This window comes from Perca fluviatilis, chromosome 14 (genome assembly GCF_010015445.1).
Source record: "Perca fluviatilis chromosome 14, GENO_Pfluv_1.0, whole genome shotgun sequence".
Lineage (NCBI taxonomy): Eukaryota > Metazoa > Chordata > Actinopteri > Perciformes > Percidae > Perca > Perca fluviatilis.
In genome coordinates this window covers 37,974,709-38,001,160 of record NC_053125.1, presented here as the reverse complement: position 1 = coordinate 38,001,160, position 26,452 = coordinate 37,974,709, and the positions used below count along the sequence as shown (strand labels likewise).

Genomic DNA, 26,452 nt, shown 5'->3' with positions numbered 1-26,452 from the left:
TTCTTAATTTAATAGTTTCTCAGACTATTTCTGTTCAATTGTAATTGTTTTGGTCTTCAGACCCTTTTGTTAGTAAACTAACTTTGTTGACAGTCCTCACCTGTCTTCTGTAATCTATTGTCATGCCTGTATCAAAGAAATAATCAGAAATATATCCGTTTCTGCAAAATGTGAAATAATCATGAATTCAATTCTATTATTTGATCTAACTAGAACCCCAAAAACAGACAGGAAATAACCTCAGTGCTGCCCAAAATACCTGATTCTCAATGTGCACTGACACACAGCGCTGTAACTCACTCACTGATTATTCTGAAACTCTTTCTAGACTTACTGCAGTATTTTTATTCCAACCAAAATCTTGTAAATGTTCCAACTGTGGGTTTACAGCTCTGAGTACAAATACAGTTATCTTCAGAAGGTTTTTTAGTTTATAAATTAGTTTATAACTTTTGAAATTATCCAGAGTTATGATTCATGGGTTCATCTTCTTCCCCTAACGAAATTACGTCTTAACCTGAAACTGCAGATCAACAACATTCTTATTCTGTCCTGTCAAAGAATACGCCCAACAGGACAAACTTTTATTGGCTCAAGAATATGCCTACTGACAACAGCGTCAAGCAGAGAAGGCCTTCCTGGCCCTGATGGCCACCTCTGTAATGATCATAAATCATGATAATAATTCTAATGTTAAATCAGAAGACAGTTTCCAGTGTGCCAGAGTTCAGTGTGTTTCTGCTCCATCAGCAGCCTGTAGTCTGAGCTGTCTGCCTGGTAACAGGTGATGGTTGGATAGGATTGGATGCTGCAGGTCATGTGATCATGTCCTCTGGTTTTTAGAGCAGCTCTCAGTGAGACTGAGTCAGTGTTTGTTAAGAGAACAGAGGAACATGGCTTCATCCTTTCTCAGTGTTTTTTTTTTTTTTTCTCCCCCCCCAAAAAAAAAAAAAAAACAAATTTCTTTTCTCATTAAAAATTTTTAAATTTTTTTCTTTTTTTCTCCTTTCTCATCAGTCTCTCTCTACACTCTTATTTTTTTTAACAGCAGGTAGGATCAATACTCTGATCAATACTACACACTTTATACTGTTTATACTTCATCAGCCTCTACACAGCAGGTAGGATCAATACTCTGATCACTGATCAATACTACACACTTTATACTGTTTATACTTCATCAGCCTCTACGCAGCAGGTAGGATCAATACTCTGATCACTGATCAATACACACTTTATACTGTTTATAATTCATCAGCCTCTACACAGCACGTAGGATTAATACTCTGATCACTGATCAATACACACTTTATTCTGTTTATACTTCATCAGCCTCTAAACAGCATGTAGGATCAATACTCTGATCACTGATCAATACTCTGAGTAATCACTGACTGATTCTGTTTTTCCTACTTCAGATGGATTTCGGATTTATGAGCTGGACCGTTGTGAGTTTAACTCGTCTGATCTGAAGGACATCGAGTTCATCAGGTCTGAATATTTCAACAAGGTGGAGCTCGCCAGGTTCAGCAGCAGTTTGGGGAAGTTTGTTGGATACACTGAGGACGGTCTGAAACACTCTAATTACTGGAACAAAGATAATTCATTACTGGCTGGGCTGAGAGCGCTGAAGGAGACTTACTGCAAACAGCACGTTGATAATGCCTACCAGGCTGCTCTGACTAAATCAGGTGAGTTAGAGTTTCTGTAAAATCAACATCTGATTTATTAATTCAAAGAATAAACATCAACTCATCTGCTGATTCATCTGACTGATAATAATCATATTGTTTTAAAGTTTCAGCAGGAAATGAGATGAGTTTGCTTTATGAATATTTAATTAGAATTACTTTAAATAATTGTAGATGTTTATCTTCCATCTTTGTGTTCTATTATTTTTTTATTACATTATAATGTAATACAAAATCTGTGAGTTTGATACAACAGGTCAGTTTTATATATTAATGTTGATTCTCTGCAGCTACTGATAATACATATTAATATTATAATGATTATAATGATTATTCATTATGAACTCTACTGATAATACATATTAATCCATCCATCCATCTTCGTCCGCTTATCCGGTGTCGGGTCGCGGGGGGAGCAGCTCCAGCAGGAGACCCCAAACTTCCCTTTCCCGAGCCACATTAACAAGCTCCGACTGGGGGATCCCAAGGCGTTCCCAGGCCAGGTTGGAGATATAATCCCTCCACCTAGTCCTGGGTCTTCCCCGAGGCCTCCTCCCAGCTGGACGTGCCTGGAACACCTCCCTAGGGACCAGATGCCCGAACCACCTCAACTGGCTCCTTTCGACGCGAAGGAGCAGCGGCTCTACTCCGAGCTCCTCACCGATGACTGAGCTTCTCACCCTATCTCTAAAGGAGACGCCAGCCACCCTCCTGAGGAAACCCATTTTGGCCGCTTGTACCCTGGATCTCTTTCTTTCGGTCATGACCCAGCCTTCATGACCATAGGTGAGGGTAGGAACGAAAACTGACCGGTAGATCGAGAGCTTTGCCTTCTGGCTCAGCTCTCTTTTCATCACAACGGTGCGATAAATTGAATGTAATACCGCACCCACTGCACCGATTCTCCGACCAATCTCCTGCTCCATTGTCCCCTCACTCCCCAACCCCAAGGTACTTGAACTCCTTCACTTGGGGTAAGGACTCATTCCCTACCTGGAGTAGGCATTCCATCGGTTTCCTGCTGACAACCATGGCCTCAGATTTAGAGGTGCTGATCCTCATCCCAGCCGCTTCACACTCGGCTGCGAACCGATCCAGTGAGTGCTGAAGGTCGCAGGCCGATGATGCCATCAGGACCACATCTTCTGCAAAGAGCAGCGATGAGATCCCCAGCCCACTGAACTGCAACCCCTCCCCACCCCGACTACGCCTTGATATCCTGTCCATAAATATTACAAACAGGATTGGTGACAAAGCACAGCCCTGGCGGAGGCCAACCCTCACCTGAAACGAGTCTGACTTACTGCCGAGAACCCGGACACAGCTCTCACTTTGGTCGTACAGAGATTGGATGGCCCTGAGAAGAGACCCCTTCACCCCATACTCCCGCAGCACCTCCCACAGTATCTCCCGGGGGACCCAGTCATACGCCTTTTCCAGATCCACAAAAGCAATGTAGCCCGGTTGGGCATACTCCCAGGCTCCCTCCAGGATCCTTGCGAGAGTGAAGAGCTGGTCCGTTGTTCCACGACCAAGACGGAATCCACATTGTTCCTCTTCAACCTGAGGTTCGACTATCGGCCGAACCCTCCTTTCCAGCACCTTGGAGTAGACTTTACCAGGGAGGCTGAGAAGTGTGATACCCCTGTAATTGGCACACACCCTCTGGTCCCCTTTTTAAAAGGGGAACCACCCCCCCAGTCTGCCACTCCTTTGGCACTGTCCCAGACTTCCACACAATGTTGAAGAGGCGTGTCAACCAGGACAGCCCCTCCACACCCAGAGCCTTGAGCATTTCTGGACGGATCTCATCAATCCCAGGGGCTTTGCCACTGTGGAGTTGTTTGACTACATCAGTTACTTCCGGCTGGGAAATTGACAACGATCGCCCATCATCCTCCAGCTCTGCCTCTAACATAGAGGGCGTATTAGTCGCATTCAGGAGTTCCTCAAAGTGCTCCTTCCACCGCCCTATTACCTCCTCAGTTGAGGTCAACAGTGTCCCATCCTTACTGTACACAGCTTGAAAGGTTACCCGCTTCCCCCTCCTGAGGTGGCGAACAGTTTTCCAGAAGCACCTTGGTGCCGACGGAAAGTCCTTCTCCATGTCTTCTCCCTGCTGCAGCCCTTCGGGCCCTTCGGTACGCTGCAACTGCCTCCGGAGTCCTCTGGGATAACATATCCCGGAAAGACTCCTTTTGTCGGACGGCTTCCCTGACCACCGGTGTCCACCACGGTGTTCGTGGGTTACCGCCCCTTGAGGCACCTAAGACCACAGCTCCTCGCCGCAGCTTCAGCAATGGAAACTTTGAACATTGTCCTCTAGGGTTCAATGCCCCCAGCCTCCACAGGGATGAACGAAAAGCTCTGCCGGAGGTGTGAGTTGAAAGTCTGTCGGACAGGGGCCTCCTCCAGACGTTCCCAATTTACCCGCACTACCTGTTTGGTCTTACCAGGTCTGTCCAGAGTCTTCCCCCACCCCCTGACCCAACTCACCACCAGATGTGGATCGGTTGACAGCTCCGCCCCTCTCTTCACCCGAGTATCCAAAACATATGACCTCAGATCAGATGAAACGATTATAAAATCGATCATTGACCTTCGGCCTAGGGTGCTCTGGTACAAAGTACACTTATGAGCATCCCTATGTTCGAACATGGTGTTCGTTATAGACAATCCATGACTAGCACAGAAGTCCAACAACAAACAACCACTCTGGTTTAGATCAGGGAGGCCGTTCCTCCCAATCACTCTACATGTGTCTCCGTCATTGCCCACGTGCGCGTTGAAGTCCCCCAGCAGAACTATGGAGTCCCCCACTGGAGCCCCATGCAGGATTCCACTCAAGGTCTCCAAGAAGGCCAAATACTCCGAACTCTTGTTTGGTGCATATGCACAAACAACAGTCAGAGTTTTCCCCCCCACCACCTGCAGGCGTAGGTAGGCGACCCTCTCGTCCACCGGGGTAAACTCCAACGTAGCGGCGCTCAGCCGGGGCTTGTGAGTATCCCCACACCCGCCCGGCGCCTCACACCCTGGGCAACTCCGGAGAAGAAAAGAGTCCAACCCCTATCTAGGAGTATGGTTCCAGAACCAAGACTGTGCATAGAGGTAAGCCCCACCAGATTTAACCGGTAGCGCTCCACCTCCCGCACCAGTTCCGGCTCCTTCCCCCACAGAGAGGTGACGTTCCACATCCCCAGAGCCAGCATCTGCTGCCCGGGTCTGGTCTGTCGAGGCCCCTGACCTTCACTGCCACCCATGTGACATACATATTAATATTATAATGATTATAATGATTATTCATTTTGTACTCTACTGACAACAGTAATATTACGACTAGTGTTATAGTTAAACATTAGAGCTTAGAGTTTGATGTTAGACTCTAGATTTACTTTTACACTTTACTAGTTTATAATGATTCACTCATATTGAAATGTTATTGTGTGATGTCTGACTTAATTACAATTAAAATAATATAAAGTCATATCCTGTTATAATAATTAAGTGATATTGAAATGTTATTGTGTGATGTCTGACTTAATAACATTTAAATAATATAAAGTCATGTTCCTGTTATAAATGATTTATTACCAAACTGAAAACTGCTCTAAATAATAATTTTCAGTATGTTTATGTTATTTTAATGTCCTGATTTTACCTCATTTCTACTGTTAATGGCAGTTTTTATAATGGTGGATTCTCCCAGAATGCTCCTGTGAAATCTGTCAGTCAACCATCAAAACCAGTGGGCGGGATATAACTGAAACGCACCAATCAGAGGACACCATTTCCATGCTGTGGTTTCTGAAGGGCTGTGGGCTGAGCTGAAGGACATTTAATGAAGGACATAATGAATAATGTGATGGCCATGTGTTGTGTGTTCCAGCTGAGCCGTATGTCAGACTGAGCTCTACGGAGCCCTCTGGTGGTAAACATTCAGCCATGTTGGTCTGCAGCGTCTACGACTTCTACCCCAAACACATCAGAGTCAAGTGGACCAGAGACGGACAGGAAGTCACCTCTGATGTCACTTCCACTGATGAGCTGGCAGACGGTGATTGGTACTACCAGATCCACTCTCACCTGGAGTACACGCCCAGGTCAGTCACCTCCAGGCCCAGTTAGGTCCAGGTCCAGGTCCAGGTTCTGGTTCAGGTCCAGGTCCAGGTCCCGGTACAGGTCCAGGTCCAGGTCCAGGTCCAGTTAGCTTCAGGTCCAGTATTGTCAGTAAGAACGAGAATCTCTGATGTCTGGTTTGTGTCAGCAGGTCTGGAGAGAAGATCTCCTGTATGGTGGAACACGCCAGCCTGAAAGAACCTCTGATTACTCACTGGGGTAAATACCTGTCTCTCTGTCTACCTGTCTGGCTCTCTACCTGTCTGTGTCTCTGCCTGTCTGTCTCTCTCCCTGTCTTTCTACCTGTCTGTCTCTCTCCCTGTCTGTCTGTCTCCCTGTCTGTCTCTTTACCTGTCTCTATGTCTCTCTCGCTGTCTGTCTGTCTCCCTTTCTGTCTTCTTACCTGTCTGTCTGTCTCTCTCGCATTCTGTCTTGCTACCTGTATGTTTCTCTGCCTGTCTGACTCTCTCCCTGTCTGTCTCTCTACCTGTCTGACTCTCTCCCTGTCTTTCTCTCTACCTGTCTGTCTCCTCACCTGTCTCTCTCTCTCCCTGTCTGTCTCTCTACCTGTCTGACTCTCTCTCCCTCTGTCTGTCTCCTCACCTGTGTCTTTCTCTCTCTACCTCTCTATGTCTACCTATCTCTCTCTCTCTCTCTCCCCCTTTCTGTCTCTCTACCTGTCTGACTCTCTCCCTGTCTGTCTGTGTCCTCCCCTGTCTGTCCTCAGACCCGTCCATACCTGAGTCTGAGAGGAACAAGATTGCCATCGGAGCCTCAGGACTGATCCTGGGTCTGGTCTTATCTCTGGCTGGATTCATCTACTACAGGAGGAAGGCCCAAGGTCAGAACAGTGTTCTCTGTAGACTAGTTCAGACCTCTTTACAGAACATTAGACCATCTACTACAAGAGGAAGGCCTGAGGTCAGAACAGGGCTCTCTGTAGACTAGTTCAGACCTCTTTACAGAACATTAGGCCATCTACTACAAGAGGAAGGCCCGAGGTCAGAACAGTGTTCTCTGTAGACTAGTTCAGACCTCTTTACAGAACATTAGACCAGTTTCACAATAGTTCCAGACTCAGAGGAGTTCCAGACCAGGTCCAGAGTCTGAACACTGTTTACCTTTACTACTCCTTCTGAAACCTGTCTCTAAAAGTTTTTCTCTAAAATAACCTTTTTATTTTGTTTAGTTTCAGACCAGTTCAGCTTTAAGGACTAATGTCTGGATGTGTTGTCTCTTGTCTTTAATCCAGGACAGATTCTGGTTCCCACTAGCTGATTCTGGACCTGGTTCTGGTCCTGTAGCTGTTTGTCAGATGGAATAAAAAGCAGCAGCTGCTTCAACCTGCTTCGTGTGTTTCAGCTCAGCAGACTGTCGGTCCTGGACCATCTTCTGGACCGACTCAACTCCTGATTCTCTGATGATCTGGACTCTGATACACAGCTGGTCTGAACCTGATCCAGGACTGTGGTGTTAGTCTGACGGTCCTGGACCAGGTCTGAACCTCATCAGAAAACTCTCTGAAACACTGTGGATTTATTGACCAGATAATAAACTGGAAGTATCTATAAAGATCCATGTCTCATAACAACTTATTCACCAACAGTTTAAATGTGTTACGGCTGCTCACTCTTAGTCAATCAGTTAAAGGAATACGCCACCGTTTGTTGAAAAAGGGTTATTCACCGTCTCCTCTATATTTATATAGGTGGGCAAACGCATTTTTGTATATATTGTATATGAATGGAATCCTTTGTTACCGTTTAGCATGTCGTGAGTAAAAGTGACCCTACAAAAACAAAACCTAATTACTTCTTGTGGACTGCGTATTCACAACGAGTAAAAATAGCCATGCAGATTAAGACTAGATAATTTCCTAGGCAGATACTGACTTGGGACTATATTGTGTGGAAGTAGACTACAGCTGAAGCACTGCTACTCGGGCACAGAGATATCGGTAGCCCATTATTTTCCCACTCGGCATTGCTCAAAGGAAAGAAATGAAATACTGTTATGGTTTCGGTATTTTGCTTTGTTTTCTGTTCTAATTTGTATCTGGTATTTTGGGTTCTGTGTCTTGTCTCCTTGTGATTGTGTATTCATGGTCTTGGTTTGTATTATGTTCTGTTTCCTGTTTTATTTTGATAGTCTGGTTTTCTGTGCTGTCTTGTCTAGTTTTAGTTCCTGTGTTGTCCTGCCCTTGTGATTGCCTGCTGTTTCTCACCTATTTCCCAGCCCTCGTGTCACCTGCCTTTGTTACCTCGTTATCCTGTGTGTTTAGTCTTTGTCTTCCCCTTGTCCTGGAAACTGTTAGGACTCATGTTTCAGCTGGATTGGACGGTTGTTGAATGGCATGGCCCTGCACACCGCGTTTACACAGCGATCAATGGTTGTTGAATGGCATGGCCCTGCACACCGCGTATACACAGCGGTGAATGGTTGTCTTGCTGACGCCAAATGTCTCTGTTACAACCCTGGATTCTGCACAGGTGGCCAACTTGTCCAATGCTCCTCTCTCCATTTAGAAGAGAACTAAACTATTTGATTTAGCAAGACTGTTTGCAATCTACAACCAAACATAACATCAACTTGTGACCAAACTGCGCTTTGAATAGTCTAGTTTATTCGCTCGAAACCAGTAGATGGAAACGGTTCTAATTCACATGTTCATTTCTTTCTTTTTTTTGACATTTAAAAAGTTTGCTTAACATTTGCTTGACAATTAGAAACATGACTAGTGATCAAACAGAATCTGCAGACATTTGTTGATGTTGTTTTTAACAGTATTCAGCAGTGATCCAGAGAGAACATCTGCAGAATTTAGTGGACTGTTTTTCTGTTTGGGGTCATGTTAACATTCTGAGTAATATTTTTAAATTCTGCATCAGATTTTGTGTTGCCCTGATGATTAGTTCACTAACTTGTTATCAGACCATGAAGTGAAGAGTTGGAGATGAGAGTGTAAATATGTAATCATGACACTTTGAGCTCCAAGATTAAAGTTCAAACTGTTAATATTAGAACATTATTTATAAGGATATTACAGGTGGACAGTTGATCCACAGAGCTGAAGGAGAAGTCATTTCTCATCTTTGATTAATCAAGATTAAAAATAACAAATAGACAAACACTGACTACAGACCTGATACCAGTGTGTTATCATGTCTGTGTTGTGTGACTGTAACAACAGGAAGTTATCGTGTGATGTTAATCTTCCAGTTTCTTTGACCAATGACAGCTGATTTCTTCTCTTGTTATTCAGCTGTTGATCAGAGAGATCTTTGTCTCTTTCTGCCTTTCAGTTCTCAGTCTGGTTAAACCGTTGTTCAGCATTATGTTCTCCATGTACAACTAACTAAAGAACATCTGATTATTATTAAAGGACTTTCTACAACTGAACAGCACCTTGTATATTACTTTATATAAAACATCATCTAGTCAAACTGTAGGATGCTTTTTAGCTCAACATCAACATCTGAATTTTAAAAAACTAAATACCATAACAAATGTTTAAAATGTAACCATTGAAAAGACTTTATAAACACAGTATTGCTCTCTGATGTGTCATCATGTCTGAGTATTACAGTTCATGTGAGCAGCAGCAGCCTGGCTCTACCTGGACACTGATGACATCATGTCATCTCTGCTCTCTGATTGGCTGCTCAGAGTGTAAGACTAGGTTCAGGTCTACAGAGAGACTCAGACAGGTTCAGGTCTACAGAGAGATGAAGATGATGAAGATGATGAAGATGATGGTGGTCCTCGTTCTCGCCGGTCTCCTCTGTGTCTCAGCTGATGGTAAGTTTCAGTCTGATTTAATCTCTGATGGTGTAAACAGTAAACAGGATGTTAGTTTACTGACAGTCAGTCAGAACAACAGTCAGTCAGAACAACAGTCAGTGTTTCAGCAGCTCAACCTTCTGTCTGTTTTCTCTCCAGAGGAACATCTGGACATTCGTATCAATGGCTGTTCAGAGTCTGATGGAGAGTATTTGTATGGCCTGGATGGTGAAGAGAAGTGGTACGCAGACTTCATCAACAAGAGAGGAGTCGACACTCAGCCCAGTTTCATAAATCATATTAGCTACCCAGGAGGAACTTATGAAAAAGCTGTGTCTAATCAACAGATCTGCAGACAGAACCTGGAAATAGCACTTACAGGCCTCAAGAACCCACTGGAGAACGGTAAGGACCAACACATCTCATACTTTACTCTCCTTGATTTGTCTTCAGTTATTTAAACTATAAGTAAAAATAACTATAAATGTCTGACTTTCTGTAATGAATATAACACAATATTGTGAAATGCAACTATATAACAGCAGTCTTATAAAATAATTTTAAAATGTATTTAACCAACTAATGTGTTTGATGTATTGTGTGTGTGTGTGAGTGTGTGTGTCTGTGTTTAAACTATAAGTCAGAATAGCTATAAATGTCTGACTTTCTGTAATAAATATAACAATCGTCTCCAATACTGTAAAATGTAACCATATAGAGCCTTTGCATGTGACATCACGCTCCACTCATGCGAACTATGAACGCCATGACGGATGGCGGACATGCTTTAGACGGACGGCAAGCTAAACGTTTATGTTTTCATTTGTGTTCTCACATTCACAATCTGCAGAGTAATCCTCACCAACACAAGCATGTGTATGTATTGCCTTTCTGTTTTAAATGAATGATAAATAAAATTATCCTCAACCAGCTAGCTAACTAGCTGCCGTGCTATCCAGCTGTTGCTACTAACATATCCAACCCTATGATGACCCACATAACTAACATTGGTTATTCACTGACCTAGCTACATATCCAAAAAAGAAAGCTGTTCCTTTGATCATTTAACTTAACACACATACAAAAAAATATTGGTTGAATTAAAGATGACATGGCACTAGCTTCAAAAAGGACAAAAAACAAGTTAAATGCGGTTCTGCGGAGATCCTACCCTGGCTAGCTAATGAGCTAGCTGAAGCTAGCTTTGGACTGCTAGCTGCTGCCCATCGCAACCGACCATGTCCTCTAAAAACATGGGCTACGTGTTATATAAATCTTTACTTAAGTAAAGAATAGATGTTAATAAAAAATAAACCCTAGATTGATGTCTTATCTTTGCCATTTAGAGGCACCTCCCCCCGCCATTAGCGTAGCATCGCGTACCTGTAACCCAGCAAGCTACAAAAAACTGGTAAGCATCCAGATTTTTAAAAGCTTTGAGATCAGCACCAGTATATGGGGATACCCCGTTTACCACATAGTGGTACAGATCGTGTGGACTGAAGTTGGGCAGACTCTGTGATTTAATGAGGTCCGTAAAAACGGAGGGAGACAGGAGGTAAGGGTCAGTATCCAATCCTGCTATCTCCAACTTCTCCAAATACTGCTCTTTGTGAGCACCTCCCAGATGCCCTACCTCGACCGATATGGCACGACATATTGTTGTTCAATAGAATAAGCCATTAAGTCATAATTACAGTTTATTTAGTGTTATGTATTTCAAACTGATTAAAACTGTGAAACTTTACGCTCGTCTACTACACTGTTTAGCCGGTCATTTGCCGTCCATCATTCAATTCAATTCAATTCAATTTTATTTATAGTATCAAATCATAACAGAGTTATCTCGAGACACTTTACAGATAGAGTAGGTCTAGACCACACTCTATAAATTCCAAAAACCCCAACAATTACAGTAATTCCCTCAAGAGCGAGCATTAGCAGTGGCTATTGCGACAGTGGCAAGGAAAAACTCCCTTTTAGGAAGAAACCTCGGCAGACCCAGACTCTTGGTAGGCGGTGTCTGATGGGCCGGTTAGGGGGGTGATGAACAGTGGCAAATAATAGTCACATTAGGATAATGGAACAGTGACTTCAAAGGTCATCATGGAAGTTCATGTCATGGCAGGGCACATCGTGTCATACTGAGTAGTGCAGTCTCCTATACCGGATCCTGACTACTCTGTGCATAGGAACATCACAGCAGGGCATTGCGGGATGTAACGTGGCGCTGCAGAGCATGGGTGGATGCGGCGGATGCAGCAGGACACAGCAGGATGCAGCAGGATGCGGCCGGGAATTGCAGAGAAGAAGAAACATAAGGACTCCGGGGAGTAAACTTCCCAGAGCTAGGTTAGCAAAAGGCATTTCTGGGACAGGATGCATACAAAAGTAACAAGTAGAGATGAGAGAGCAGCTCAGTGTGTCATAGGAAGGAAAAGGCCTCCCCTGCAGTCTAGAATTATAATAGCATAACTAAGAGAGGCAGGTTAAAGAGAGGTGCCTGGTCGGGCTAGAACTCTCCCCAACTGGATCGGGCTATACTGGCCTGCCTCCCTCTACTCTCGCTATATTATTAATTATACAGTATATAAAACTGATGACTATGAGGAGAAGCAGGTGGGCTGGGTTAGGTGGACGCTGCAACTCCTCCAACTTTTGCTAAGATAGAACCGTTCATGTCTCGACACCCACCTACAGGAAGTTGTTCCTCCATAACTTTCACATTGTTGTAGCTATCAAAATTCTTTTGATAACTTTTAGTTTGGAGGGTCCATCGAGTGTATATCCAACTTTTCGTGCAGATTGGACTCACGGCCCAGGAGGAGTTAGACAAAGTAGGTTTCCCATATATCACAATGTGAATAATTAATAAAAGAAATTCTAACAGCGCCATCTAATGGCTGATTCACTCTAAATTTGGCATGGATGGTCAAGCCCCTATGCGGAACAACTTTGTCATGCTTGGTAGCAATCGGAATAATTCTTGGTAAGATACTTAACTTCCTGTTTCGACAGCCCCTTACAGGAAGTTGGTCCTCTGTAACTTGCGCATTGTGTTAGCTATCAAAATTCTTTTGATATGTTTTTGTCATGAGGGTCCACCGAGTCTACATGCACATTTTTGTGCAGATGAGACTCACGATCTTGGAGGAGTTAAAAAAGGAGGTTTTGCTCAAAGCGAATTTGCTAATTAATTACAGAAATTAAAACCGCGCCATCTAAAGGAAAATTGACGCCATATTTGGCAGACAGCCTCATTGGCACATGAGGAACAACAGTTTTAAGTTTTGTGTCCATCGGAATAGCCGTTGGCAAGATACAGCCATTCTTTTTTCCACACCCACCTACAGGAAGTAGGTTCTCCATAACTTGCGCATTGTTTTAGCTATCACAATTCTTTTGATAACTCTTTGTCAGGAGGGTCCTCCGAGTCTGTATGCAAGTTTTTGTGCCGATCGGACTCGCGCCTCAGGAGTAGTTAGACAGAGTAGGTTTCCCATATATCAATATTTTGCGGATTAATTAAACAAAATGAAAACAGCGCCATCTAATGGCCGATTGCCGTTTGGCAGAGATGCAAATTCTGCCATGAGAAACGACCTTGTCAAGTTTTGGGCCAATCGGAATAATTGTTGCCAAGATAATGCAACTTCCTGTTTAGACAGGAAGTTGCTATAACATGCGCATTTTTTCAACTATCAAAATTCTCTGGATAACCTTTCGTCATAACGGTCAACAGATACTACCTGCAAAGATTCAAGAAGATTGAAAACACGGCCTAGGACAAGTTCGAAAGAATGTAAAACACCTGAAAAATGCATAATTAAAAATGGCCGCCTTCCGGTTGGGCAGAGCTAAAGTATGTAAATGAGAAATATGTCTGCAGTGATAAGTGCAATATGTGTATTAAATCTGGTGAAGATTGGAGCAACTATGTCCAAGTTAAGGCCTTCCACGCATTAGGGGGCGCTATGGAGCCCGCTTACAGGTATGAGCCAAATCACTGTAAAGTCTCGCAAAGCCCCGAGGTGTTTATGTGGGCACCAATTTTTGTGAGTTTTCGTGTATATTGAAGCCGTCAAAAATGTTCCCAAGGGCTAAAACCAATTAGGGGGCGCTATAGAGCAACCATACCACTCTAGAGCCTAAATTTGTATTCAGATGAAAGAGTTTAATATTCTGCACATAGCTGCAACATTTTAAGAGTTTTCGTGCATGCTAAAGTCCTCAAACAAGTGTTGGTAAAATGAAGATTATTGCACGAAAACCAAGAGTTTGGAAATTTTTGAATTTTGTAATTTTTTCTAAAAATAGCTCCATGGAGTTCAAGATGAGACCTATGTTCCCTCAAAAGTTGGTATATTAACTTCTTACTTTTTTCGGAATTAAGGCGCACGTTAGGGGGTGCTATGGAGCTCCCTGGCAACACCCGAGGCCAAGCACTACAGAGCTTTGCAATTTTCACCAGTTGTGACAGGTGTGCAAATTTTTGTGAGTTTTCGTGCATGCTAACGCCCTCAAAAATGCGAAAAGGACTCAGAAAAATAATAATCTGACGAAAAACAATAGGTTCCTTCGCACTTTCAGTGCAAGGCCGCCGACCGTTAGCGCACCGTTGCTCGGGCCCTAATTAAAGCTGCAAGCAGCGATGACGGGCCCTCGCTTCTTGCCCCGGGTTGTACTGGCAAACGCAACATCACATGTAGACCACACATTCTAAGTTTCATGTAAATTGGAATAACTTTTGCCAAGATACAACCGTTCCTGTTTCAACAGCCACCTACAGGAAGTTGTTCCTCCATAACTTGCGCATTGTTTAAGCTATCAAAATTATTTTGATAAATTTTAGTCACGAGGTTCCACCGAGTCTATATCCAAGTTTTCTTGCAGATTGGACTCACGGCCCAGGAGGAGTTAGACCAAGTATGTTTCCCATATATCGCAATGTGAATAATTAATAAAAGAAATTCTCACAGCGCCATCTAATGGCCGATTCACTCTGAATTTGGCATGGATGCTCATGCCCCTATTTGGAAAAACTGTGTCATATTTGGTGTCAATCGGAATAAATCTTGGTAAGGTATGCAACTTCCTGTTTCGACAGCCCCCTACAGGAAGCTGGTCCTCTGTAACTTGCGCAATGTGTTAGCTATCACAATTATTTTGATAACTTTTAGTCACGATAGTCCACCGAGTCCATATCCAAGTTTTCGTGCAGATTGGACTCACGGCCCAGGAGGAGTTAGACAAATTAGGTTTCCCATATATCGTGATGTGGCTAAATACAAAAAACTTCTAACAGTGCCATCTAATGGCCGATTCACTATAACTTTGGCATGGATGATCATGCCCCTATGCGGAACATCTGGGTCATGTTTAGTGTCAATCGGAATAAATCTTGGTAAGATACGCAACTTCCTGTTTAGACAGCCCCCTACAGGAAGTTGGTGCTCTGTAACTTGTGCCTTGTGTTAGCTGTCAAAAATCTTTTGATAAATTTTTGTCACGTTGGTCCACCGAGTCTATGTGTACATTTTTGTGCAGATGGGACTCACGCTCTAGGAGGAGTTAAAAAAGTAGGTTTCACATAAAGCAAATTTGCTAAATTAATTTAAAAAATGACAACAGCGCCATCTAAAGGCCGATTATCACCATATTTGGCACACAGCCTCCTCAGTACCACATGAGGAACAACTGCACTAAGTTTTGTGCCCATTGGAATAGCCGTTGACAAGATACAACAGTTTCTGTTTCCACACCCACCTACAGGAAGTTGGTCCTCCTTAACTTGTGCACTGTGTTAGCTATCAATATTCTTTTGATAAGTTTTTTTCATGAAGGTCCTCCGTGTCTACTTGCAAGTTTTCGTGCCAATCAGACTACCGTCCCAGGAGTAGTTAGACAAAGTAGGCTTCCGATATAAAAATATTTTGCTGATTAATAAAGAAAAAATTATAACAGTGCCATGTAATGGCCGATTGCCGCCAACTTTGGCACAGATGCTAAACCGGACATGAGGAACAACCATGTCAAGTTTCGGGGAAATCCGAAAAATTGTTGCCACGATAAAGCAACTTCCTGTTTAGACAGGAAGTTCCTATATCTTGTGCATTTTCTCAACTATCAAAATTCTCTGAATAACCTTTCGTCATGAGGGTCAACAGATACTACCTGCAAAGACTCAAGAAGATTGAAATCACGGCCTAGGACAAGTTTGAAAGAATGTAAAACACCTGAAAAATGCATAATTAAAAATGGCAGCCTTCCGGTTGGGCAGAGCTAAGGAAGGTAAATGGGAAATATGTCCGCAATTATTAGAGCAATATGTGTATTAAATCTGGTGATGATCGGAGCAACTATGTCCATGTTAAGGCCTTCTATGCCTTAGGTGGCGCTATGGAGCCCGCTTAGAGGTATGGCCCATATCGCTGTAGAGTCTTGCAAAGCTCCCAGGTGTTTATGTGGGCGCCAATTTTTGTGAGTTTTCGTATATATTGAGGCCGTCAAAATTGTGCACAAGTGCTAAATCCAATTAGGGGGCGCTACAGAGCAACTGTACCACTCCCAAGCCTAAATTTGTATTCAGATGAAAGATTTTAATATTCTGCAAATGGCTGCAAAAGTTTGAGAGTTTTCGTGCATCCTAAAGTCCTCAAACATGTGTTCATAAAATGAAGATCTTTTTCACGAAAACCAATATTTCAGAAATTTTAGAATTTTGCAATGTTTTCTAAAAATAGCACGATGGAGTTCAAAATGAGACCTATGTTCCCTCAAAAGTTGGTATATTATCTTATTACTTTTGTCACAATTAATGCGCACGTTAGGGGGCGCTTTGGAGCCCCCTGGCAACGCCCAAGCCCAATTACTACAATACTTTGCAATTTTCACCAGTTGTGACATGTGTGCACATTTCTGTGAGTTTTCGTGCATACTAACCCTCTCAAAAATGCAACAAAGGACTCGGAAAAATAATAATAATCTGACAAAAAAAACAATAGGTTCCTTCGCACTTTCAGTGCAAGGCACCGTTGGGGCCTTGCACTTTCGTGCTCGGGCCCTAATAATATATATATATATATAAATAAAACAGACACGATCTGACTTACACTGATTATTATAACTTTCCCAGCTTCAGGATGATGACATTCATGAATCAGCTCTGTTAAAATAGTTGTATCAGTAAAGAACTAGTTCCAAACTCCAGCCAGTTCTGTGATTTCATGATATGAAAAAGTAATTAATTCCTTCATAACATCCGGACTGGACTATTCTAACTCCCTTTATTTAGGTCTTCCCCAGTCTTCATTAGTTCTCCTACAGATGGTCCATAGTGTAGCTTTAAGGATGTTAACTGGTACTAAAACATGTGAGCACACCCCCCTCCCCTAAAACATGTGAGCACCCCCCAGTGCTAGACTCCGTTCCCCCTACCTGTTCACTTCAGACTCCAGATGAAGACTGGAGTCTTATACCACTACTGTGGAACCAGCTGCCTTTCTATATCAGATATCAGTTGATACTCCACTACTGTGGAACCAGCTGTCTTTCTATATCAGATATTAGCTGCTGCTCCACTACTGTAGAACCAGCTGTCTTTCAGCCCGGTCTCATGGCAGCTTGTGTAAATGTGACGTTATTGTAATCTATTGATACGTGTTCACGGAGACGTTTTTGTTGGTTTTTACGTGGCGGACAACACGAAAATGTGAAGTAATGTATTTCAATGGGAAGCATATTTTGTGGCCACAGCACAAAATGGTAGGGAGTAATATAAAAAGCCGAAAATCCTCATAGGGAGGTTGTTGGGTCAAACAACACAGGACTTTCGCCCGGGCGAGTGGGGATCTCGTCCCGCGTTTGGTGCTTTGTTTGGCGTTTTGTCCCGCAGCGCATCTCCCGGCATTTAAGGCGCCCTTTCCCCGTAAGGTTTTTCCTAAACCCAACCTCCGCCATCCCGTTTTTGTGGCGCCTCCCCAGCGGGCCGCCTCACGGGGTGCCTCCCGGCTTATGGAGCGTCCTTTTCGGCCACCTCTCGGCGTCCTTTCCCCGAGAAAATAACGTGACATTTACATGTAAAAAACGAGAAAAACGTCTCCGTGAACACGTATCAATAGATTAAGAATACGTTGATATTTACACGAAATGCCGTGAGACTGGGTTGTGTCTTTCTATATCAGATATCAGTTGCTGCTCCACTACTGTAGAACAGCTGTATTTATATATCATATATTAGCTGCTGCTCCACTACTGTAGAACAGCTGTATTTATATATCATATATTAGCTGCTACTCCACTACTGTAGAACCAACTGCCTTTAGATATCATATATTAGCTGCTGCTCCACTACTGTAGAACAGCTGTATTTCTATATCAGATATCAGTTGCTGCTCCACTACTGTAGAACAGCTGTATTTATATATCATATATTAGCTGCTGCTCCACTACTGTAGAACAGCTGTATTTATATAATAATAATAATAATAATAATAAATTGAATTTATATAGCGCTTTTCATGGACTCAAAGTCGCTTTACAGGGCAGGGTAGATTATAAAAACATAACAAAACAAAACGAGCAAACAAAACAAGTAGAACAAAACAAGATACAGATGAAAAGGGAGGGGGCAGGTGGACTATGGGTAGGCTGAGGTGAAGAGATGGGTCTTGAGGCGGGACTGGAAGATGGTGAGGGACTCCGAGGTGCGGATCTCTTGGGGGAGGGAGTTCCAGAGCCTGGGAGCTGCTCTGGAGAAGGCTCTGTCCCCAAAACAGCGCAGGTTGGACTTTTGGATGGAGAGGAGACCGGCTGAGGTGGATCTGAGGGACCGTGAGGGTTGGTAAGGGGAGAGGAGGTCAGTGAGGTATGAGGGGGCCAGATGGTGGAGGGCTTTATAGTGTGGACCGGGATGTTTGTAGGTGATCCGGTGGGAAATGGGAAGCCAGTGGAGTTGTTTTAGGACTGGAGTGATGTGGTGCCAGGATTTTGGAGCAGGTAATGAGGCGGGCGGCTGAGTTCTGGACCAGTTGGAGTCGGTTGATGTTGGTAGAGCTGATGCCGAGGGGAGAAGTGAGTTGCAGTAGTCCAGTCGGGAGGAGATGAAGGGTGGTTGAGGTCTTTCAGCAGCGCGGGGGTGTGAGAGAGGGTCTGATTTTGGCGATGTTGCGGAGGTGAAAGAAGGAGGTTTTAAGCACTTGACGGATGTGAGGCTCAAGGGAGAGGGTGGAATCAAAGATAACGCCATAGCATAGGTGGGCCGCTGGGGAGATGGGGAGACAATGGTGCCGGCGTGGTGAGGTAGAGTGGGTTATTGGTTTTGCTGAGTGTGGATTTGGAGCCGATCAGAAGGGAATTCTGTTTTGTCGCTGGGTTGAGTTTGAGGAAGTTGTGTTGCATCCAGGTTTTAATAGCTGACAGACAGGAGTTGATGTGGGAGGGGAGGATTGTGGGGGATTTGGTGCTGAGGTAGATCTGGGTGTGGGCGTCAGCATAGCAGTGGAAGTCCAGGTTGAAGTGGCGGAGTATCTGACCAAGAGGGAGGATGTAGATGATGAAGAGGAGGGGCCAAGGACCGGAGCCTTGGGGAACACCTTGAGTGACTGTGGCTGTGGCAGAGGTGTGGTTGTGGAGAGAGATGAAATGGGATCTGTTGGAAAGGTAGGAGTGGAGCCGAGCTGCGTACCGTTTACGGCACCCGAGGTCTTTGAGTCTGGTGAGCAGGATGTTATGGCTCACAGTATCGAAGGCTGCACTCAGGTCGAGGAGGATGAGGATGTTGAGGGAACCGGGGTCAGCAAAGGTGAGGAGTTCGTTTGAGGACTTTGAGGAGAGCCGGTTTCTGTGCTGTGTAGGCGAAAACCAGATTGGAGAGGTTCGAATAGGTTATTGGCAAGAAGATGGGTTTGTAGTTGTGGAGGCTATGCGCGTTTCCAGGGTTTTAGACAGAAAGGGGAGGTTGGATATTGGGCGGTAGTTGTGATTGAGAGAGGAATCCAGACCAGTTTTTGAAGGATTAGGGTGACAGCGGGCAGTTCGAGTTTAGAGGAACCAGGGGCGGCGGAGTGGAGTCAAAGGAAGGGGAGGAAGGGCGAGAACGGGGGGAACTTCAGAAGATAGAGGGGGTCAAGGGAGCAGGTAGTGGGTTTGGAAGAGCTGATGAGTTTGGAGATTTTCGGACGGGTGACTGGGATTTAAACTGGGAGAGGAGGAAGTGTGGAGGAGGGGTCGAGGGTCTGGAGGGATGGAGAGAGGAGGGTCCAAGGTAGGTGCTGGAGTAGATCCTGAAAGGTCAGATACAGGGGATAGGGATTTGTAAATGAGATTGATTTTGTCAGTGAAAAAGTGGAGGAATGAGTTGCAGAGATCCGGAGTAGAGGTAAGGAGGCTGTTGGTCCGAGGCTTGATGAGGTTGTTCAATGTGGAGAAGAGGGTTCTGGGGTTTTGGCAGGGGTCGGTGAGGATGGTGGAGAGGTAGGCAGATTTGGCAGCAATGAGGGCATCTTTGTAGGCGATGAGATGGGATTTATAGGCTTCATGATGGACTGTGAGGGATGATTTCTTTGTCGACGCCGTTCAAGTTGACGGCCAGTTTGTTTCATTTTTGCGGAGTGCAGGTGTGTACCAGGGTGAAGAGGTGTTAAAAGTGACGAGTTTTGTTTTGAGGGGGCCAGGGTGTTGAGGGAGGTAGACAAGGTGGAGTTGAGGTGGTCTGTGAGGTCATCGGGTGAGGTGAGGTTTGAGTCGGGTGGAGAGTGGGGAGCAGGTCAGAGAGATGGTGGGGATTGATAGATTTGAGGTTGCGGAAGGTGATTTCTTCTGAGGCCGGGCGTGGCGGGGTTGGAGAAGGGATGGTGAACCGTATCAGTTTGTGATCAGAGAGGGGAAAGAGGCATGGATGGAGTCCGAGCACTGGTTGGTTGGTGGAGCAGACCAGGTCGAGGATGTGACCTTTTTCGGGTGGGGAATGTGACATGTTGGGTAAAAAAAAAGTTATCCAGTAAAATTTTGAATTCTGATGAGAGCTTGCGTGTGGGGGAGTCCATGTGGATGTTTAAGTCACCGAGTAGCAGCAGACGTGGAGAGAGAGATGAGGCTAGTGTGAGGAGTTCAGTAAAATCAGAGAGGAAGGAGGGATTGGGTTTAGGTGGGGCGGTAAATGAGGATGACTGTCATGGAGGAAAGAGTTTTGAAGGCGGATATTCAAACGATGATACTGAGGGGAGGGTGAGTTCTGTGATCCGGAAGTTCTGATTGAAAATGAGGGCGAGGCCACCTCTGCGTGGGAGGGGCGGGGTTTGCAGATGTAGTTGTAGCCAGGGGGGATGCTTGTTGATTGGGAAGAAGTCGTTGGGTTGTTGCCAGGTTTCGGTGAGCAGAAGGAAGTCAAGAGTGTTGTCCGGATTAGTTCATGGAGGACAGGGGCTTTATTGTTGGAGCGATCGGGTGTTGAGGAGGGCAAAGTTGGCATGGTGAGAGGGTGGTGGGATGGGGGCAGGCTGGAGAGATCTGAGGTTGTCCGTTGTTAGCAGTGCGTGTGGTTGTTGGGGTGTGGGGGTATTGCAGTTGAGGGGACAGTGAGCCGATTAGCAAATGATTGGAGAGTATGATTGAGTGTATGTGAAGTGGGGAAAGCACTGTAGTCCGGTCCGGGTTTTCTGTGTGGCCTGATGATGCGTTCAGCCCTATGTGAACCAGTGGGTGAAGCATTCAGATGACGTGGGACAGGTGCAACAGAGCAGGTGACCAGATGGATGGAATGGATTGTCCGTGGTGGAAGAAAACAAACTTTGGCGGGAGCTTCTGTGGATGTAACCGCGTCGGGGAAGTCCGCTGTTCGATGACTGGGATGCAGGATGGATTGGAGTAGTTGACGAATTGGACCAGTTGCAGAGTTGAATATTTGATCATGATGCCGGCGGAGGGACGGAGAGCTCCGTGATAGTGGTTAGCCCTGGGCTAGGAGCACAGAGGTGGAGGTGGAGATGGATGAATGAGGTGATTGCCAAAATGATCCACAGCATGACCGAAGGAGAGGAATGTCTAGTCTTGGGCGCGGCTCGCATCTGGTGGAGGTTGCCTATGAGGAGGGAGGTCAGCAATCGGGTTGCGCCCAAGCAGCTAGGATTTGCCGCCACGTTTGGTGAACGGGGGCAGCTAGCTAGCGGCTAACCGACGAGGCAAGAGTCCGGTCAAGGAGCCCCAGGCGGCTTCGGGAACCAGCAGAGAGACTGTCCAGAGGTACAGAGGCTGTCCAGAGGTACAGAGGCTGTCCAGAGGTAGGGGGTACAGCGAACACAAACACAAGAGAATAGCAGACGAATAGCAGATGAATAGCAGACGGAGAAGCGGCGAATAACCAGCGCCAGCGTCCTCTCACGTCGGTTGGAGGAGAATTGTATGTATCATATATTAGCTGCTACTCCACTACTGTAGAACCAACTGCCTTTAGATATCATATATTAGCTGCTGCTCCACTACTGTAGAACAGCTGTATTTATATATCATATATTAGCTGCTGCTCCACTACTGTAGAACAGCTGTATTTATATATCATATATTAGCTGCTACTCCACTACTGTAGAACCAACTGCCTTTAGATATCATATATTAGCTGCTGCTCCACTACTGTAGAACAGCTGTATTTCTATATCAGATATCAGTTGCTGCTCCACTACTGTAGAACAGCTGTATTTATATATCATATATTAGCTGCTGCTCCACTACTGTAGAACAGCTGTATTTATATATCATATATTAGCTGCTGCTCCACTACTGTAGAACCAACTGCCTTTAGATATCATATATTAGCTGCTGCTCCACTACTGTAGAACAGCTGTATTTATATATCAGATATCAGTTGCTGCTCCACTACTGTAGAACAGCTGTATTTATATATCATATATTAGCTGCTGCTCCACTACTGTAGAACCAGCTGCCTTTAGATATCAGATGTGCTCCCTCCATTTCTGTTTTTAAATCGAGACTAAAGACACATTTTACTCACTGGCCTTCATAACACTTTCATCTTTCCATCTATTATCATGTCTATAATGCTGTATTTGTAGGCTGCTGTTTGTGGTTGGGATGCTTGTTTATGTTTTCTTTCTACTTTTATTTTATATTTCAATGTTATTTCATACATCATCTCAGTGCTTCTTTGTACAGCACTTTGGTCAGATTAAGCTGTGTTTAAATGTGCTCTAGAAATAAACTTTATTATAAAACTATAGATATTAATATGACCTGTCTTTGTCTCTGTGTTCAGATGCTCCTTCCATTCTGATGGTGTACACCAAAGAAGCCGTGGAGCTCCGAGAGAAGAACACCCTCATCTGTTATGTGACTGGTTTCTATCCTGCTCCTGTCATCTTCTCCTGGACAAAGAACGGAGAGAACGTCACCGAAGGAAGCAGCACCAACGTTCCCTACCCCAACAAAGATGGTTCCTTCAACCAGTTCTCCAGACTGGAGTTCATCCCACAGCTGGGAGACATCTACAGCTGTACAGTCAACCATCTGGCCCTGGACCAACCACTGACCAGAATCTGGGGTCAGACAACTTTATTTACACTCACACTAAATACAATCAGCTCATTAACCAACCACTGACCAGAATCTGGGGTCAGACAACTTTATTTACACTCACACTAAATACAGTCAGCTCATTAACCAACCACTGACCAGAATCTGGGGTCAGACAACTTTATTTACACTCACACTAAATACAATCAGCTCATTAACCAACCACTGACCAGAATCTGGGTCAGACAACTTTATTTACACTCACACTAAATACAATCAGCTCATTAACCAACCACTGACCAGAATCTGGGGTCAGACAACTTTATTTACACTCACACTAAATACAGTCAGCTCATTAACCAACCACTGACCAGAATCTGGGGTCAGACAACTTTATTTACACTCACACTAAATACAATCAGCTCAATAACCAACCACTGACCAGAATCTGGGGTCAGACAACTTTATTTACACTCACACTAAATACAATCAGCTCATTAACCAATCACTGACCAGAATCTGGGGTCAGACAACTTTATTTACACTCACACTAGATACAAACAGCTCATTAACCAACCACTGACCAGAATCTGGGGTCAGAAAATGTGGAGCTTAATGTTTCTGTGTTTCTGTCTCCAGATGTGGATCTTAATGTTTCTGTCTCCAGATGTGGATCTTAATGTTTCTGTCTCCAGATGTAGAGCTTAATGTTTCTGTGTTTCTGTCTCCAGATGTGGATCTTAATGTTTCTGTGTTTCTGTCTCCAGATGTGGATCTTAATGTTTCTGTGTTTCTGTCTCCAGATGTTTAGCTTAATGTTTCTGCGTTTCTGTCTCCAGATGTGGATCTTAATGTTTCTGTCTCCACATGTGGAGCTTAATGTTTCTGTGTTTTCTGCCTCCAGATGTGGAGCTTAATGTTTCTGTCTCCAGATGTAGATCTTAATGTTTCTGTGTTTCTGTCTCCAGATGTGGAGCTTAATGTTTCTGTCTCCAGATGTGGAGCTTAATGTTTCTGTGTTTCTGTCTCCAGATGTAAATCTTAATGTTTCTGTGTTTCTGTCTCCAGATGTGGAGCTTAATGTTTCTGTCTCCAGATGTGGAGCTAAATGTTTCTGTTTCTGTCTCCAGATGTGGAGCTTAATGTTTCTGTCTCCAGATGTGGAGCTTAATGTTTCTGTCTTTCTGTCTCCAGATGTGGAGCTTAATGTTTCTGTCTCCAGATGTAGAGCTTAATGTTTCTGTCTTTCTGTCTCCAGATGTGGAGCTTAATGGTTCTGTCTCCAGATGTGGAGCTTAATATTTCTGTCTCCAGATGTAGAGCTTAATGTTTCTGTCTTTCTGTCTCCAGATGTGGAGCTTAATGTTTCTGTCTCCAGATGTGGAGCTTAATGTTTCTGTGTTTCTGTCTCCAGATGTGGAGAAGACTCAGCCCGGTATTGGACCTGCAGTTTTCTGTGGACTGGGTCTGACTGTCGGTCTGCTTGGTGTGGCTGCTGGAACCTTCTTCCTCGTCAAAGGAAACGAGTGCAGCTGATTGGTCGGGACTGATGATGATGTCATTAGTGCTGTGTATAAAGGGTGTTGGATTTTAGTCAGCAGCAGTGTTGGAAGTAAAGCGGTACAAAAGTAATGCAATTACAAGTATTGTATTCCTTTTCGCTGTTACGCAGTAATATAACACATTTCTAATAGAATTTCAGTAATATTATAATCGTTACAATCTCAGTAACGCGAGTTACAGCGCATTCAACCCGACATTTAGTAGTGTTTGTTTTTTTGAGATTCACCAACACCACGAAAAATTTCGGCACAGAACAAAAAGTCTGCGAGTATTATTTCCCGTTGCTGGATTCTGTGGTTGAAATGACTGCAGAGACAGATATTTTTGTGACATGGACATTATTTTCCGGAGGTTTTCACGCTGCTTTGAAGCGAGCTGTCCCGTCACTGTTCCCGTGGTCAGAGACGGTAGGTTAGGGACATCTGGGTCCTGTCAGTGTTCCCGTGGTCAGAGTCAGAACCAGAGACAGTAGGTTAGGGACATCTGGGTCCTATCTGTGTTCCCGTGGTCAGAGTCAGAACCAGAGACAGTAGGTTAGGGACATCTGGGTCCTATCTGTGTTCCCGTGGTCAGAGTCAGAACCAGACATGGTAGGCTAGGGACATCTGTGTCCTGTCAGTGCCGACAGCAATATGCCCGAGCAACTGACATATAACAACATGTCAAGAATTAATGTTTAGCCTACACGTGATATCGTTACATTTCATCAGCGGTGGAAAATACCTAGGCTACTTCAATTCAATTAAGGTGCTTTTAATTCAGTATTTTCATTTTCTCCTACTTATTAGGCTACTTCTAGTGCACCACAATTCACAGTCAAGTAGGCTATTGTACATTAAAGGGATACTTCACCAATTTTAGCATTAAGCTTTGTATCAGTAGAAACGCGGTAGTATTTTCAAATGACCGTGCTTCCCTCCCCCATCCTGCTTGCAAGTGTCCGCTCATTAGACAACAGACTGGACTACATCCAACTTCAACGGAACTCCCAACGTGAACTGTGTTAACTTTGTTAGCTGAACTTTACGGAGCCTATAATGTGTGTGAAATGTTTCGTATGTCGTTTTTATATAGTGTTGTTTTTATATATTTTAAATGTGTAACACTACTTGAGCAATGGTGAAAAGTTGTTTTGTATATATGGTTGAAATGACAATAAAACATACTTGAGTTGACCGTCTCACTGTCTGTCTGCAAACTCTAAAGCAGCGAAGCAAGTGCATTCTGGGATTTGGTGTCTTTCATCCACATAGGCCAAAAACACATTTTCTGGCTTTTCTCAGCCTAAAAGCCACCAATTTCAAAAAGAAAATCACATTTCTACTACATAAGTGACCCAATTTAAAGATATATTCATCTTTCTAACGGTGAAATATCTCTTTAATTACTTAACTATTTATTTTATAGCTTTAGTTAATTTGCAGCTTCAGATAAATAATACAAAATAATATGAATAAATTATGATGTTCTATAGTGGATAAAGATGAGACTTTGTTGATCCCGTGGTGAAATTCACAAGCTGCTATGTCATACTTCCGCTTCTATTTTTCAGAATGTAACTCAAACATAATGCAAAAGTATTGTAAAGTATTACAATTCAGAGACAGTAATATCATAATATAACTAATGACAGTAACTAGTAATCAATGTATTATATTTTGGAAGTAACTTGACCAATACTGGTCAGCAGTTATAAATGCAGTAATGTTGTTACCATTAGTTGCACTCAAAACAATGAGAACGATTTGCATGTTTTTTGGGAAGATATTTTCTAG

The 26,452-nt window shown here is 43.9% G+C and overlaps 2 protein-coding genes across 2 annotated transcripts; both read left to right on the top strand.

Moving 5' to 3' along the window:
* Positions 1 to 1,069: 1,069 nt before the first annotated feature.
* Positions 1,070 to 7,384, top strand: LOC120573408 (H-2 class II histocompatibility antigen, I-E beta chain-like; the record flags this gene model as incomplete). The annotated part of the gene is made up of 6 exons (XM_039823130.1): positions 1,070 to 1,121; positions 1,419 to 1,691; positions 5,581 to 5,794; positions 5,962 to 6,029; positions 6,538 to 6,651; positions 7,063 to 7,384. Coding segments are annotated over 6 exons (747 nt in total), but the record flags the coding sequence as incomplete, so codon positions are not given.
* A 1,980-nt stretch (positions 7,385 to 9,364) lies between these two features.
* Positions 9,365 to 25,857, top strand: LOC120573399 (HLA class II histocompatibility antigen, DR alpha chain-like). The gene is made up of 4 exons (XM_039823115.1): positions 9,365 to 9,608; positions 9,750 to 9,995; positions 22,858 to 23,142; positions 24,529 to 25,857. The coding sequence occupies exons 1-4, from the start codon at positions 9,380 to 9,382 to the stop codon at positions 24,648 to 24,650; spliced, it is 882 nt and encodes a 293-aa protein (XP_039679049.1). The 5' UTR covers positions 9,365 to 9,379; the 3' UTR covers positions 24,651 to 25,857.
* Positions 25,858 to 26,452: the final 595 nt, after the last annotated feature.

Coding starts and splice junctions, on each gene's coding strand:
- LOC120573399 (XM_039823115.1), top strand. CDS start 9,380: ATGTCTGAGTATTACAGTTCATGTGAGCAGCAGCAGCCTGGCTCTACC. Junction 9,996..22,857: donor CAAGAACCCACTGGAGAACG/GTAAGGACCAAC, acceptor CTCTGTGTTCAG/ATGCTCCTTCCATTCTGATG. Junction 23,143..24,528: donor ACCACTGACCAGAATCTGGG/GTCAGACAACTT, acceptor TTCTGTCTCCAG/ATGTGGAGAAGACTCAGCCC.